The sequence below is a fragment of the Sciurus vulgaris genome, assembly GCF_902686455.1.
Source record: "Sciurus vulgaris genome assembly, chromosome: 6".
Classification (NCBI taxonomy): domain Eukaryota; kingdom Metazoa; phylum Chordata; class Mammalia; order Rodentia; family Sciuridae; genus Sciurus; species Sciurus vulgaris.
The window spans coordinates 43,043,000-43,056,386 of NC_136466.1; the positions used below are offsets into that span (position 1 = coordinate 43,043,000).

At 32.3% G+C, this 13,387-nt stretch overlaps 1 protein-coding gene across 6 annotated transcripts in view; it reads left to right on the forward strand.

The window, feature by feature from the left end:
• Positions 1 to 13,387, forward strand: part of YTHDC2 (YTH N6-methyladenosine RNA binding protein C2) — a 75,337-nt gene that overhangs the window by 16,262 nt on the left and 45,688 nt on the right. For all 6 annotated transcript variants that reach the window (XM_079143870.1, XM_079143871.1, XM_079143875.1 and 3 more), the window contains 6 exons: positions 976 to 1,142; positions 2,023 to 2,125; positions 2,940 to 3,096; positions 6,157 to 6,264; positions 8,813 to 8,961; positions 10,282 to 10,417. In XM_079143870.1, coding sequence (XP_078999996.1) covers positions 976 to 1,142; positions 2,023 to 2,125; positions 2,940 to 3,096; positions 6,157 to 6,264; positions 8,813 to 8,961; positions 10,282 to 10,417 — 820 coding nt within the window. The remainder of the gene's footprint in view (positions 1 to 975; positions 1,143 to 2,022; positions 2,126 to 2,939; positions 3,097 to 6,156; positions 6,265 to 8,812; positions 8,962 to 10,281; positions 10,418 to 13,387) is intronic.

The window sequence follows — 13,387 nt, forward strand, 5'->3', positions numbered from 1 at the left end:
TGTTGGAAAATAGCCCTTTTGCTTTGGTGGCAGGGGTATCAGTTGTTTTGGAGAACAATTTGGTAGTTTTTCTAAGTTATGAATGTACATAGTTTGAACATTTTATTTCCAGTGATTTATAATACATAAATCTGTAGAAGTACAGGAGAATAGATTTCACTTCAGCATTGTTAATAGCAAGCAATAATACCAATAACCTAAAAAACTGAAAATTACTTAGATGTATAGTCATATTTGTTAAATTATAGCACATCTATAAGATGGAATGTATACCTCTTAAAGTGCATTAGGTAGATCTCACAGGTTAAAAGAAAACTGCAAATTATAAACATTAAATACAGTAATCAATTTAAATAAAGTTTGTATCCATAATTTTGTAAATTATTTTTATTGAAATGGTTCATGAGAAACTGAAAAGTAGTTTTATAGAGAGCATTTGGCTATACGCTGGGTAAGACTTTGACTTATTTTAAATCTTTATGACCTGCTTGAATTTTATTTATAGAAAAGTATTTCCAGTCCTGGGATTATAGACTATTTGTTTTCTTTATGCTTTTCACTATTTGAAAAAACATAATGGAATTTAGATTATTGTTTCACTGACTTAGGATGATTTGGGGGAGAAATAAAGTTTTTACAACAATAGTGACTGTTCTCATCTAGGAATACAATATATTTCTTTATTTGGGTCTTTTATTTTTCAACAGCATTTTGTAGTCTTTATATAATCCTTAAATACTTTCTGATAAATTTAATTTTAAATATTTTAATTTTAGTATCTATCAAGAACCAGATCTTTTAAAATTGTTTTCTAGTTGATTATTACCAGTTACATGAAACTTATTGATTTTATGATTATTTTATTTGAACATTATAGAACTTTTTTAGTTCTATTGGTGTTTCAGTTGATTTATTTGGATTTTTCAGGGTATGCAAAGTGCATCATTTTATAGTATTTAAACATTTTCATTTCAGATTCCTCAGTTCCTTTTAGATGATTGCTTTAAAAATGGTATCCCCTGCCGTATATTTTGTACTCAACCAAGACGATTAGCTGCTATTGCTGTGGCAGAAAGAGTTGCTGCAGAGAGAAGGGAAAGGATTGGTCAAACAATTGGTTATCAGATCCGATTAGAAAGCAGGTAAAGCGAGTCCTTGTATCTTCTTTAATGCTTAGAAAAGACTAAATGTATATACATTAAAAATAGACATTGTGTTTGTTGATAAGTTAAATGATCATTTTTTCCAAGTAAGTTTATGTTTGGATGTTGAAGTCATGCCTAAACTTAGTGAGATTTTGAATAGTTGGAAAAAGTTTGGATTACAGATACAGATCTCACAGTTTCATAATCTAGTGCAAATTTTTTTTTAACCTCAATTTCTTCTATAAAAAGAGATTAAAAAGGCATGTAGAGCACAGATTTGATATAAAGTTTATAGTAAGCACTCAGTAAATGTTAGTAACTATGTTTTAATGTCATTGGTATTGGCTGAGGATTCTTTGTTCTAAATACTTGGGAGCAGAAGTGTATCAGATTTTGGAGTTTTCTGAATTTTAGAGTATTTGTATAAACTTTCTGGTTGAATAGCCATAGTCCAGAATGCTCTGAAATCTGAAACTTTTTGAGCACTTTGAATTTTGGCTTTTTGAATTAAGGATGCTTGACCTCCACTAGGGATGATAATACCTCCTTCACAAAGAAGTACCATTTGTTTGTTTTCAGTAGAGATTAAAAAGGTTGATTTCATTTGTGATGTAGTTCTTTTCTCTGAGCAAAAAGTTTTTAAGGTTTTTTTAAAACCCTAATACATTACCTAGTAATAGAAAACTATTAGTAATAATACATTTGTGAGATTGTTAGACACAAAGTATTTTTATAACTTTGCTAATAAACTGTACATACTAGTATACTATAATTTTAGTAATACTTATTAAAGTAATATAAGGCCAGCATTTAATGTAACAGTTTTAATTACATACAAGATTTGTAATTATGCACTTTATTTTGATTTTGTAAAAAGGGTTTCTCCAAAGACGCTTCTGACATTTTGCACTAATGGAGTATTGCTTCGTACATTGATGGCAGGAGATAGTACATTGTCAACTGTGACACATGTTATTGTGGTAAGAATATTGCCAAATTTGTGATATGTAACTCAGATTGCATAATAGTTAAATACATAATTACATTTGTAGAATAGGGTAAAAATGAAAGCTAATTTTTTGTTTTGAAAATGCTATTTTGATCAAATTATTTTGGTGCTGTAATTATTAGAAATAAATACTTGGTATTAACTTTTGTACTATCAGATCATATGAGGGAAAATAGAACAAGTAGGTAGTTTTAAAAAATGTAAAAATTTTCATATGTGAAAATGATGTAAGTACTTAGAGTTCTCTAGAAATTGTGAAAGTTTTATTTCTGTACTTAGTCATCTGATCCCTCCTTCAATATCATTTTCCCAGTAGTAAGGGTGTACTTTATAGTCATTTAATTTCATGGTTAAGCTGTTAAATTAATTAGCTGATGATGGAATAAAAAGATGAGTTACCCTCTTATTAAAGAATTCTAACCTTTAACCACTTTGTACTATAAAAATATTAGATTGTTTTTAATCTACACGTTTTTAATAAGAACTTTTGATAACTTATGAAAATCAAAGAATGTACATGTGACTGATGTTAACAGAAACATAACTAATTTGAATTCATTATAGTTTTTATAGTCATATTCTGTGGGAAAAAGGCAGTACTTTTTTCATCCACATTAAGTTGTTAATGTCCGATTATTTCTAAATTGTCCATAATACAAAAGTTCCACTAATTTTGATTGGGCTTATGCACATTTAATTTGAATTAATGTAAGTCCTGCAGTGCCAGTATTTTAGTCCTCCATAATCTTTTAACTGTTCCATTGTTTTATTTCTGTTTACTGCAGGATGAAGTGCATGAAAGGGATCGATTTAGTGATTTTTTACTTACAAAGTTAAGAGATTTGTTGCAAAAGCATCCAACTTTGAAACTAATTCTTTCTAGTGCTGCCTTGGATGTAAATCTTTTTATAAGATATTTTGGAAGTTGTCCAGTGATATATAGTAAGTTAAATTATAAATTTCCTTATATAATTTTTATGAAAGAATACTTCAGGGTATGATTTTGTATTTTTTTCTAACAAAAATTGGAGAATGCTCAGAAGTAGAGGTCATCCATTTCTGTTTCTTATGAGGTCAATTTCATAGTTCTCTGTTTTAGACTTCTCTTTTTCCATCTATAGCTCTTTCATGTTGTAAGTAAACCCAATTCTCTAATCTTAAAAAGAAGTATGCCTTATTTTGATCCTGTTTCCCTTTAAATTCCGATCTCTAGCTTCTTCCTTTTATTGCTAGATTCCTTTGTAAACTAGGGCTCCCATGTTTACTTATCATTCACTTCTGAATATTCTCACATTTAATTTTTGCTCTTGTTCTTTAATAAAAACTGTTTGTTTCCAATTCTTAAAAATTATAAATTCCTTTCCAAAAGTTACAAAAGTTGTATAGTTCTATGTGTTTTCTTTGTACATTGAGAAAAAGTTCACAGTTGGCCCTATCTTTTTGTTCCATTTCTTATTTCCTGATACTGTGAATTTTAAAAGCATTGTTTGTATCAACTTACTAAGGTTGACCAGGTTCTTAAAATATATGCAAATGTATTACATATATATAAGGCTTATAAAAATTGGTTTTACAAAAATGAGTGCATACCTAATATATTACTTGTAATTTGCTTTGTTTATATGACAGTAAATCATGAACAGTTCTCCAGTTCAGTAGCTCTGAATCTAGTTCATTATTTTAAGCAGCTGCTTTAGTATTTCATAATATGAATGTACTATGACTTACGTAACTATTCCTTTATTTTTGAACATTCATATTCTTATTTCTAGGGATGGGTCTTAAAAGTAAAATTGCTGAGTAGTAAAACACTGTATTTTTAATTTTAATAGCTTTTTCCATTTTACTTTTTGAAAAGGCTGAAATGCTTCATATTTTTGAAGTGTACAGGGCTGCTCACTTAATAGTTTTTACTTTTTTTTTTTTTTTTTTTTTGGGACACTGACATAATTACCAAACCTAATATTCAGATTTTACTAAGTATTTATTTATTTATTTATTTTTGGTACTGGGAATTGAACCCAGGAGCACTTAACCACTGAGCCACATCCCCAGCCCTTTTAAAATATTTTATTAGAGACAGGGTCTTGCTGAGTTGCTTAGAGCCTCGCTGAGTTGCTGAGGCTGGCTTTGAACTCTAGATTCTCCTGTCAGCCTCCTGAGTTGCTAGGATTACAGGCATGCTTTATTTATTTATTTTTTATGTGGTGCTGAGGATCAAATCTAGTGCCTCATACCTTCAAGGCAAGTGCTCTACCACAGAGCTACAACCCCAACCTCTAGTCAGAGATCTTAATTTGTATTTTCTGTATTATTTCTCACAGTTGGTCTTCTTTTTTTTTTTTATTTTTTAATTTTGGTGAAATGTTCACATCTTGTACTACTGCCTCCTGAATTTTGCTATACATTATAGTGCTTTCTTTGTGGTCTTCTCTTCTTTTTCAGAGTGCCTAAATTATGGTGTTTTCTAGGATTATTCATTTGATCCATTTCTTTGTTTTTTTTCACTCTCTCTTCCTTTATTATCATTAGTTTTCTTTCCTTTTTCCCTGCTCAGTGATATACTTCACTGGCTATTGGAAATATATACTTAGTTCCCTGGAAGTTCTCATTCATGCCCTTTACTTCTGTTTTCTCATGTATACTGATGACTCTTGAATCTTTATTTTCAATTTAGATTTTTGAATTTAGATATCTTACAGGCAGCTCACTTCTAATCTACCCCAAATTAAATACTGATCTACAAAACTTGGTTTTCTTCTTGTGTTGCCTGTCTTGGTTAATCATACTACTGTTGACCTAGTCACCTAAATCACAAACCTATATATTATCATAATATTTTCTTGGGTGATTAGGAGCATAAAATCTAAACCTCTTAATTGAAAGCTTGTTTTAGCACTGTACATTTGATACATGTGAAACCATACCCCCATTCCAACTAGCCAACCTGCTTCTCTTTTCTGCTTCTCATTATATTAGAGTAACATCCTTCTTGTTTTGCAAGTCAGACATTTAAGAATCATAGTTGACGCTTCTTTATCATTCTCCCATATTCAAGGTAGTGCTAAATTCTACGTAGTTCACCTTCTGTTTTCAAAGTCTATCTACTACTCTTCCATTTTTAGTCATCTCCAGTCTCATTTAAATTATTGCAGTGAATTACAGTAGTTCCTACCTGATCTGATTCTATTGCATTTTTTAAATTCATTCTTCATATTGCATCCAGAATTGTGTTTTTGAAGTGGAATTATGATGTTTAATACTTCCTGGACTTAAATTTTTGAATGGCCTTATTTCAGGGCAAAGACTTAAACCCTTGATGAGATATCTAGTTCTCTTACCTCATCTTGAACTACAGTCCTCTCTCTGCTCCCTGTTTCCCACCATTTTCCAAGTAGGTTGGCCTTTTTGTTTCTTGAAAACATGCTTCTTTCCACTATAGGGACTTTACAGAAGCTGTTTTTGTTCATTGCATGTGCTTTCCTTTTCATAGAGCATATTTACTTCGCTTATCTGCTTCTCTTGTTCCTTGTTTTCTCAGTGAAGATGCTTTTTTTGGTTTGGTCAGATCCTTCTATTATATACTGTTATGTTGTCTTGCACTTCTCTCATAGAACTTTTCACAACTCTATTATTACATTTTTCTGGATTATTGGATTAATGTCTGTCTCCTCTGCTAGTATGCCTCATGGGTACAGGAAATAGCTCTATTTCTGTTTGCCATTTCTATTTGTGGTGCCTAATGTGATGCTGGACACATAATAGGTAGATAATAAACACTGGAAAAAAATAAGCAGATGAACAGTTGTTTAAAAGAAAATTGTATTATAGACAGTTGTCTGAAACTCGAAGTTATATTTAAAAGATAATTTGTGCAGGTCACTTGAACTTTGGTATTGCATTTGAATATTACACTCAGGATCATTAACTTGGGATTCTGATGTTTTTATGTCAATTATCTCTAAGATGCAAATTGATTTTTTTTTAACTTCTATTATTTAGTACAGGGAAGACCATTTGAAGTAAAAGAAATGTTTCTGGAAGATATTTTAAGAACTACTGGATATACGAACAAAGAAATGTTAAAGTACAAAAAAGAAAAACAGCGAGGTAAACTTTTTTTAAAATTTTAATTAAAAATCATAAATTTACATAGGGCAATGTTGTTTGATTCATTCTGGTATTTTTCCCTTCCCCCCACCCCTCCCATCCCTCTTTTCCCTCTATACAGTCCTTCCTTCTTCCATTCTTACCACCCTCCTTATCCCTAACCCTAAACCTAACCCTAACCCTAACGCTAAACCCTCCTACCCCCCCTTATATGTCCTCATCCGCTTACCAGCGAGATCATTCGTCCTTTAGTTTTTTGAGATTGGCTTATCTCACTTAGCATGATATCCTCCAATTTTATCCATTTGCCTTCAAATGCCATAATTTTATCGTTCTTCATGGTGGAGTAATATTCCATTGTATATATATGCCACAGTTTCTTTATCCATTCATCAACTGAAGGGCATCTAGGTTGGTTCCACAATCTGGCTATGGTGAATTGAGCAGCTATGAACATTGATGTGGCTGTATCTCTGTAGTATGCTGATTTTAAATCCTTTGGGTATAGGCCAAGGAGTGGGATAGCTGGGTCAAATGGTGGTTCCATTCCAAGCTTTCTGAGGAATCTCCATACTGCTTTCCAGAGTGGCTGCACTAATTTGCAACCCCACCAGCAATGTATGAGTGTACCTTTTTCCCCACATCCTCGCCAACACCTATTGTTGCTTGTGTTCTTGATAATCGCCATTCTAATTGGGGTGAGATGAAATCTTAGGGTAGTTTTGATTTGCATTTCTCTTACTACTAGAGATGTTGAACATTTTTTCATATATCTGTTGATTGCTTGTAGATCTTCTGTGAAGTGTCTGTTCATTTCCTTAGCCCATTTATTGATTGGATTATTTGTATTCTTGGTGTAAAGTTTTTTGAGTTCTTTATAGATTCTGAAAATTAGCACTCTATCTGAAGTATGAGTGGCAAAGATATTCTCCCACTCTGTAGGCTCTCTCTTCACATTACTGATAGTTTCCTTTGCTGAGAGAAAGCTTTTTAGTTTGAATCTATCCCAGTGGTTGATTCTAGCTTTTATTTCTTGTGCTATGGGAGTCCTGTTAAGGAAGTCTGATCCTAAGCCAACAAGTTGAAGGTTTGGACCTACTTTTTCTTCTATAAGATGCAGGGCCTCTGGTCTGATTCCGAGGTCCTTGATCCATTGGGAATTGAGTTTTGTGTAGGGTGAGAGATATGGGTTTAGTTTCATTCTTTTGCATATGGATTTCAGTTTTCCCAGCACCATTTGTTGAAGAGGCTATCTTTTCTCCATTGCATATTTTTGGCACCTTTGTCTAGTATGAGAAAATTGTATTTCTTTGGGTTTGTGTCCATGTCCTCTATTCTGTACCATTGATCTACCTGTCTATTTTGGTACCAATACCATGCCATTTTTGTTACTATTGCTTTGTAATAGAGTTGAGGATCTGGTATTGCGATACCCCCTGCTTCACTCTTTCTACTGAGGATTGCTTTAGCTATTCTGGGTTTCGCAAGGTAAACTTTTTATCAAAGAAATATAAAAGAAATTACTATTGAAAATGATTTTTTTGGAGTACTCCTCTTTATCCTATGGAAGTATAAGGACACTTGAAAGTGTTATTCTCTTGCAAATATTTGTGGAAAATTATGTTAGATTATTATCCCAAATATACCTTTGCATTCTGGTTCGTGTTCTGAGAGTGGCAATTTATGAAAAGGAATTGAAAGTGGATACCAGAATTGAGGAGGTTTGAGTATATTTACACCCAAAGATTCAACCATTCTTTTCAGGAAGCAAAGGAGAATATGGTGGTTGCTTACCACTTATCTCTTAGGTGGGAATGGGAGTAAAAAGAGTAGCACCTGAGCAAATATGGGCTTATCTTGCATAAAAATGTGAAGATTTTCAAATCCTCATAGTCTTCTGGGATTACATGTGTATTTCACATATAACATTTGACTATTAAAACATCTCATACTATATTTCAGCTTTCAAATTGGGGTTTAGATTCTTTTTTACTTTTAGTTGCATTGGTCATCGTGGTACTGGCTTCAGACTTTGATTCCTTTGTTTACTTTGTATGACAATAGATAAATATCAACTCGTTTGAATTCTTCACTTCAAAAGTTTATCAATGCAGTGCAGAATCACTTATATGTAAATTTTGAAATTCCTATATCTTGAAACTTTTCAAACTTTTGAATTATATGTAATTGTATGTTAAACAACTGGCTTGGTGGTAGGAGTTTAATTAATTTTCTGTAAATGTTATATGAATATTAGTCATTAATTTAAACAATATGTATAATACGGATAAAAATACTCTTCTTTTAATTCTGGACTTACTTAGAAGTAAGCTTCTTACCAATAGATGTTTTTAAGGAGTTACACATGTCCTTGTGGTTTCGCAAAATACATTATACTAAATAGTCTTGATATAGTTTAAAAAGTAACTGCGAAATAAGACCAGCTTTTTATGTGATATCAGATTCACTTAATACTTTTTAAACAAAGGAATGCATTTTAAAAAGGAAAGGACTTATTTAATTATTTTTCCTTTGGTAATTAATTTAGAAGAGAAACAACAAACCACACTTACAGAGTGGTACTCAGCCCAAGAAAATACTTTCAAGCCTGAATCTCAGAGACAGAGAACTGTTCCAAATGTGACTGAAGAGTATGACTTATTGGATGATGGTGGTGATGCTGTCTTTAGTCAGCTGGTAAGACCTTACTGGTGTCACAATTTTGAGTGAGAATTATGTAGGTTAAGGAATATTTTTTGAAGTAATTATTTTTTACTGCATAATTGAAGGGTAATTCTCTTAGTTTATCTTAAACTACAACATATTTATATATTTTCAAGAACAGCTTTTCTTTCTTCTTTCTCCTCCACCCCACTCTCAAGCTAGGTGTCAAGCACTGTACCACTGAGCTCTGCCCCTAACCCTGAAGTTTCTTTTTAGAAAAGAATTTAAGTGTTTTGAGCATGAGAAGATACATAATGCAGAGATACTTCCAGTTTTTTTTTTTTTCAGTGTTCAAAATTCTAATGCATCCAAATGAACTAACTGTACATGAGTTTTAAAAATTAAAGTTTTAACAGAGTAGAGTGATTGGATTAGGGGAGGAAAGAAAGGAAAAGGGAATGAATGTACTGGAGAATGAAATTGATCAAATTATGTGTATGTATGAGTGAATACGGCATAATGAATCCCACTCTCATGTACAATTGTAATGTACCAATTAAAAGCCTAAAAAAAAAGGAATGTTTTAAAATTGTTAATTTAGTATAGGGGAGATCCATTTGAGTCTATGAACAGCATTTTGACCATGTAAATTAGTGACCTTGCTGACAATTACATTACCTGAGGAGCTTTTAAAGTTCTGTGGAACCTGGTCCTCTATAATAAAGATTCTGTCTGGGCACAGTGGTGTGCACCTGTAATCCCAGCAGCTTGTGGGACTGAGGCCAGCCTCTGAAAAAGTGAGGTGCTAAGCAACTCAGTGAGACTCCTATCTCTAAATAAAATACAACATAGGGCTGGGGATATGGCTCAGTGGTCGAGTGCCTCTGAGTTCATTCCCTGGCACCGCTCCCAACTCCGCTCCCCCGCCCAAAAAAAAATTAGAATCTGAAGTTCCTTCTGTGGAGTGGGACCTGGCATCAGTGTTAAAAAACTCCAGGTGATGCTTCCTCTGATCTATAGTTGGAAGAGCAAATAACTGATGTATAGATACATTTAGGAAAATTCTATCAGAAGTACAATTAGTTAATGTTGTGCCTGGATCATAGTTCTTTGTTTACAAACTCAATCTCAGATAAAGGATTAATGTAAGAACAGGATAATAGCATTGTGAGTCATAAAGTTTGTGAGATGGAATGAGGAATTGGAATGAGGAATTTTGCTATAATACATATAATATAAAATGGCATATGGTCATATGGTTAGTAGTTCTTATTGCCATTGTGTCCATTTTCCATTCTTTGCAAGCCGGTGTAGTTGTTTGTAATGTACAATTTTTTTTTTTTTTATTTAAAGACAGAAAAAGATGTGAATTGCCTTGAACCATGGTTAATCAAGGAAATGGATGCTTGTCTTTCTGACATATGGTTACATAAAGATGTTGATGCATTTGCTCAGGTCTTTCACCTCATTTTAACTGAAAATGTTAGTGGTAAGTTTATTTGAATTTGTAAATTACTATTGCAGTTATGGTACAACTATAGTTTAATTCAAAATGTATATGCTACATTTTTGTTCACACTCAATAATTTGATTTTTTGGAGTATTATTTTATGTCAAATGTAATAATCAGGATCTTATTAGCATGTCATAGTGGAATTGATAAGTGTTGTGTTAAATCAGGGATCTAACCCAGTATCTTCAGAATAATTTCATGAGGTCTGTATATACATGATGATTATTTACAAAAATACATACATACATTCTGGTCCCCCTAATCCTACTCCCTAGGAAATAATTTCTTAGGTTCTCAAAGAGATTTCTGATTTCAAAAAAAAAAAAAAAAAGGGAAGAAAACAATGGGTAATAACTTTTGCTGTAGATTGCTCATTTAGTAAATGAAAAATTTTAGTATATCTTTTGTTATATGGGCTCAAATTCTAATTTGTATGTACATACATTATATTATGTGATATATTTTCCACTGATGAGTTATCCTCATTTTGTTAGATGATTATGGTGAATTTCAGAATTCTGTAGGCTTCTAGGCAAAAGGCAGAGTGAATTGTTGGAAAGCATATAAATGTCAATAGCTTATCTCCTCACCTAAACCTCTCAGTATTATTGTAATTTAAACCTCTCAGTAGTATTGTAATTATTGTTGATCATTCCCTTTTTGAAACATCATCTTTAATCAACAGCTGATATTTCATACTTGGCTTATTTTCTTTCATTTTTCTGACTATAACCTCTTGGTTTCCTTGAGAGGATCTTTCTCCTTTTTTCTGACCTCTAAACATGAAATGTCCTAGGCTTGATGCTTAGACCTTAACTTCTATTTACAGTTGCTTGTTACATGGATCTCATTTAGTCATGTAGTACACATACATTTTAAATGACCTCTCATTTTTATAATCTGCAGTCTAACTTCCTCACTGACTTTAATATACCTGATCACTTGCCACTTCTAGTTTCTTGTCTGTTAGGTGAGTAAAATTGTATATGTCCCAAACACCTTTTGGTTCCTTCACTGTTTACTTCCTTCCCAACCTGCTCTTTTCCCTCATGTTTTCCTTTATAGTTAAGTGGGCACTACCATTCACCTTAGTTGCTAAGGCAACAAATTATATGTAGACTCATCCTTGACCTTGATCTCATAAACCATATATAATCCATTAGCAAGTCCATTGACTTGATTCTCTAAAATATACCTTCTCTGATCACATTTTATTTCCCCTGCCACCATTCTAATCCAAGCCCACATTTCTCTTCTGATGTTGTGGTAGCCCACTAACTCCTTCTATTTTTATGTTGCATTTTGTTCTCTATAGAACAACCATATTGATTTTTGGAAAACTGCCACTGTCCTACTCTAAACTTTTCCATGCTTGCTCCTACATTGTGAATGAAAATCAAAGTCCTTTCTGTGATTGCATCTTTGCCTTTTTCATCTAATTTTCTACCATTCTGTTTTTTGTTCATTGTGCTTTAGACATACCTGTCGTCTTGCTTTTTTTCATAGATGCTGACACAGTCCCATCTTTTGGCCTTTGGTTTGTTGGTTTTTTTGTCTGGAATGCTCTTCCTAAAATTTATGTGGTTCAGTGCCCCCTTAATTTCAGACTCTGCTTAGATATTGCCTTCTCAGGTCTTTTCTGCTTACTAAAAGTGTATCCTTTTCTGCCTATTTATCCTTACCCTGTTTTGTTGTTCTTTTTTGTCCTTTCAATTCTTGATATCATACATTTTTAATTTTTTTCCTACCTGTTTCATGTACCATGCATGAGGGCAGAAACCTTGTCTATTTTATACATCTCTGGGTTCTCAGAAGTTCATAGTACATCTTTCAAACTGTGTGTTCAATAATGCTATTACTTTTAAAAACATCTTTACCAAATGATAAATTGTTTGAACATGTTTGACGACAGTAGTTCACTTAATTTTCTTGAGGATATTCTTTCAAATTTGGATTTTTTTAATTGCAACATATAATATGTTGTTTTGTAATATGCTGAAGTGAAACCCATCTGCTTCTACCCTTTTCTGCTTATGGTGTGATAATGAAGAAATTTAGTATGTATATATGTCTGACAGACTTTCAGGTATGTGAACATAGTTATTATTTTTCCTTGAAGTTTTTTGTTCCCTGAGCTATTACTTCAACTGCTTTTTTTGCAAAAACAAAACAAAACAAAACCAAAAAAACACATGGTGTCCAGTCCCATTCTGCCCTGGTCTGCCTTCTTTGGACATGTTTTAAGTTTTATCCTTCTAAAAAGCATAGTGCTCAGTTCTGAGTTTAATCTTTTCATAACTATATTAGGAGGAATAGGTCTATTAGCCTAAAAAATATCTACTCTATTTATATTAATTCGGTCTACCTCTTTGCCAAACACATTGTCTTATTGGTTTTTATGTCTCTGAAAATTCTCGTTCTTTTTTAACATTTTATTAAATTAACCCCAATCATGTATTTATTATTCTGAGTTATTTTGAATTTAAGACATAGAATTTATTCCTTTTAAATTTCATATTACATTCTATTTGGCCCATATTTTCTGTTTAACAACTTAATATTAATAAACTATCTCAGTTTATTGATTTGATAGGGTTAGGTCAAAGTCCAAACATTGTGGTATGCAACAAAAGACTTTAGATAATATGTAGGTCTGATTGTTTAATCAGTTATAATCCTGTATGTCTACTGGTCTGACAAACCTCTTAAATAAGGATCTTTTGTCATTTTTTATTCTTCGTAAATGTATTTTGGCTCCTATTGATGTACTCTTATAACGTTCATAATTTTTTGGAAATCTGTATTTTGAGAAATAATGTTTTGTATTTGAAAGTGTGGATATTTGTTCGTCTTCAGTTTTCTGGCATTCTCTTTTTTTCATTTTGAAAAGATATTACTCTGAAGAATTTTGCAATCTTACTTGAAAGTTACAAGATTAAAAGTCTG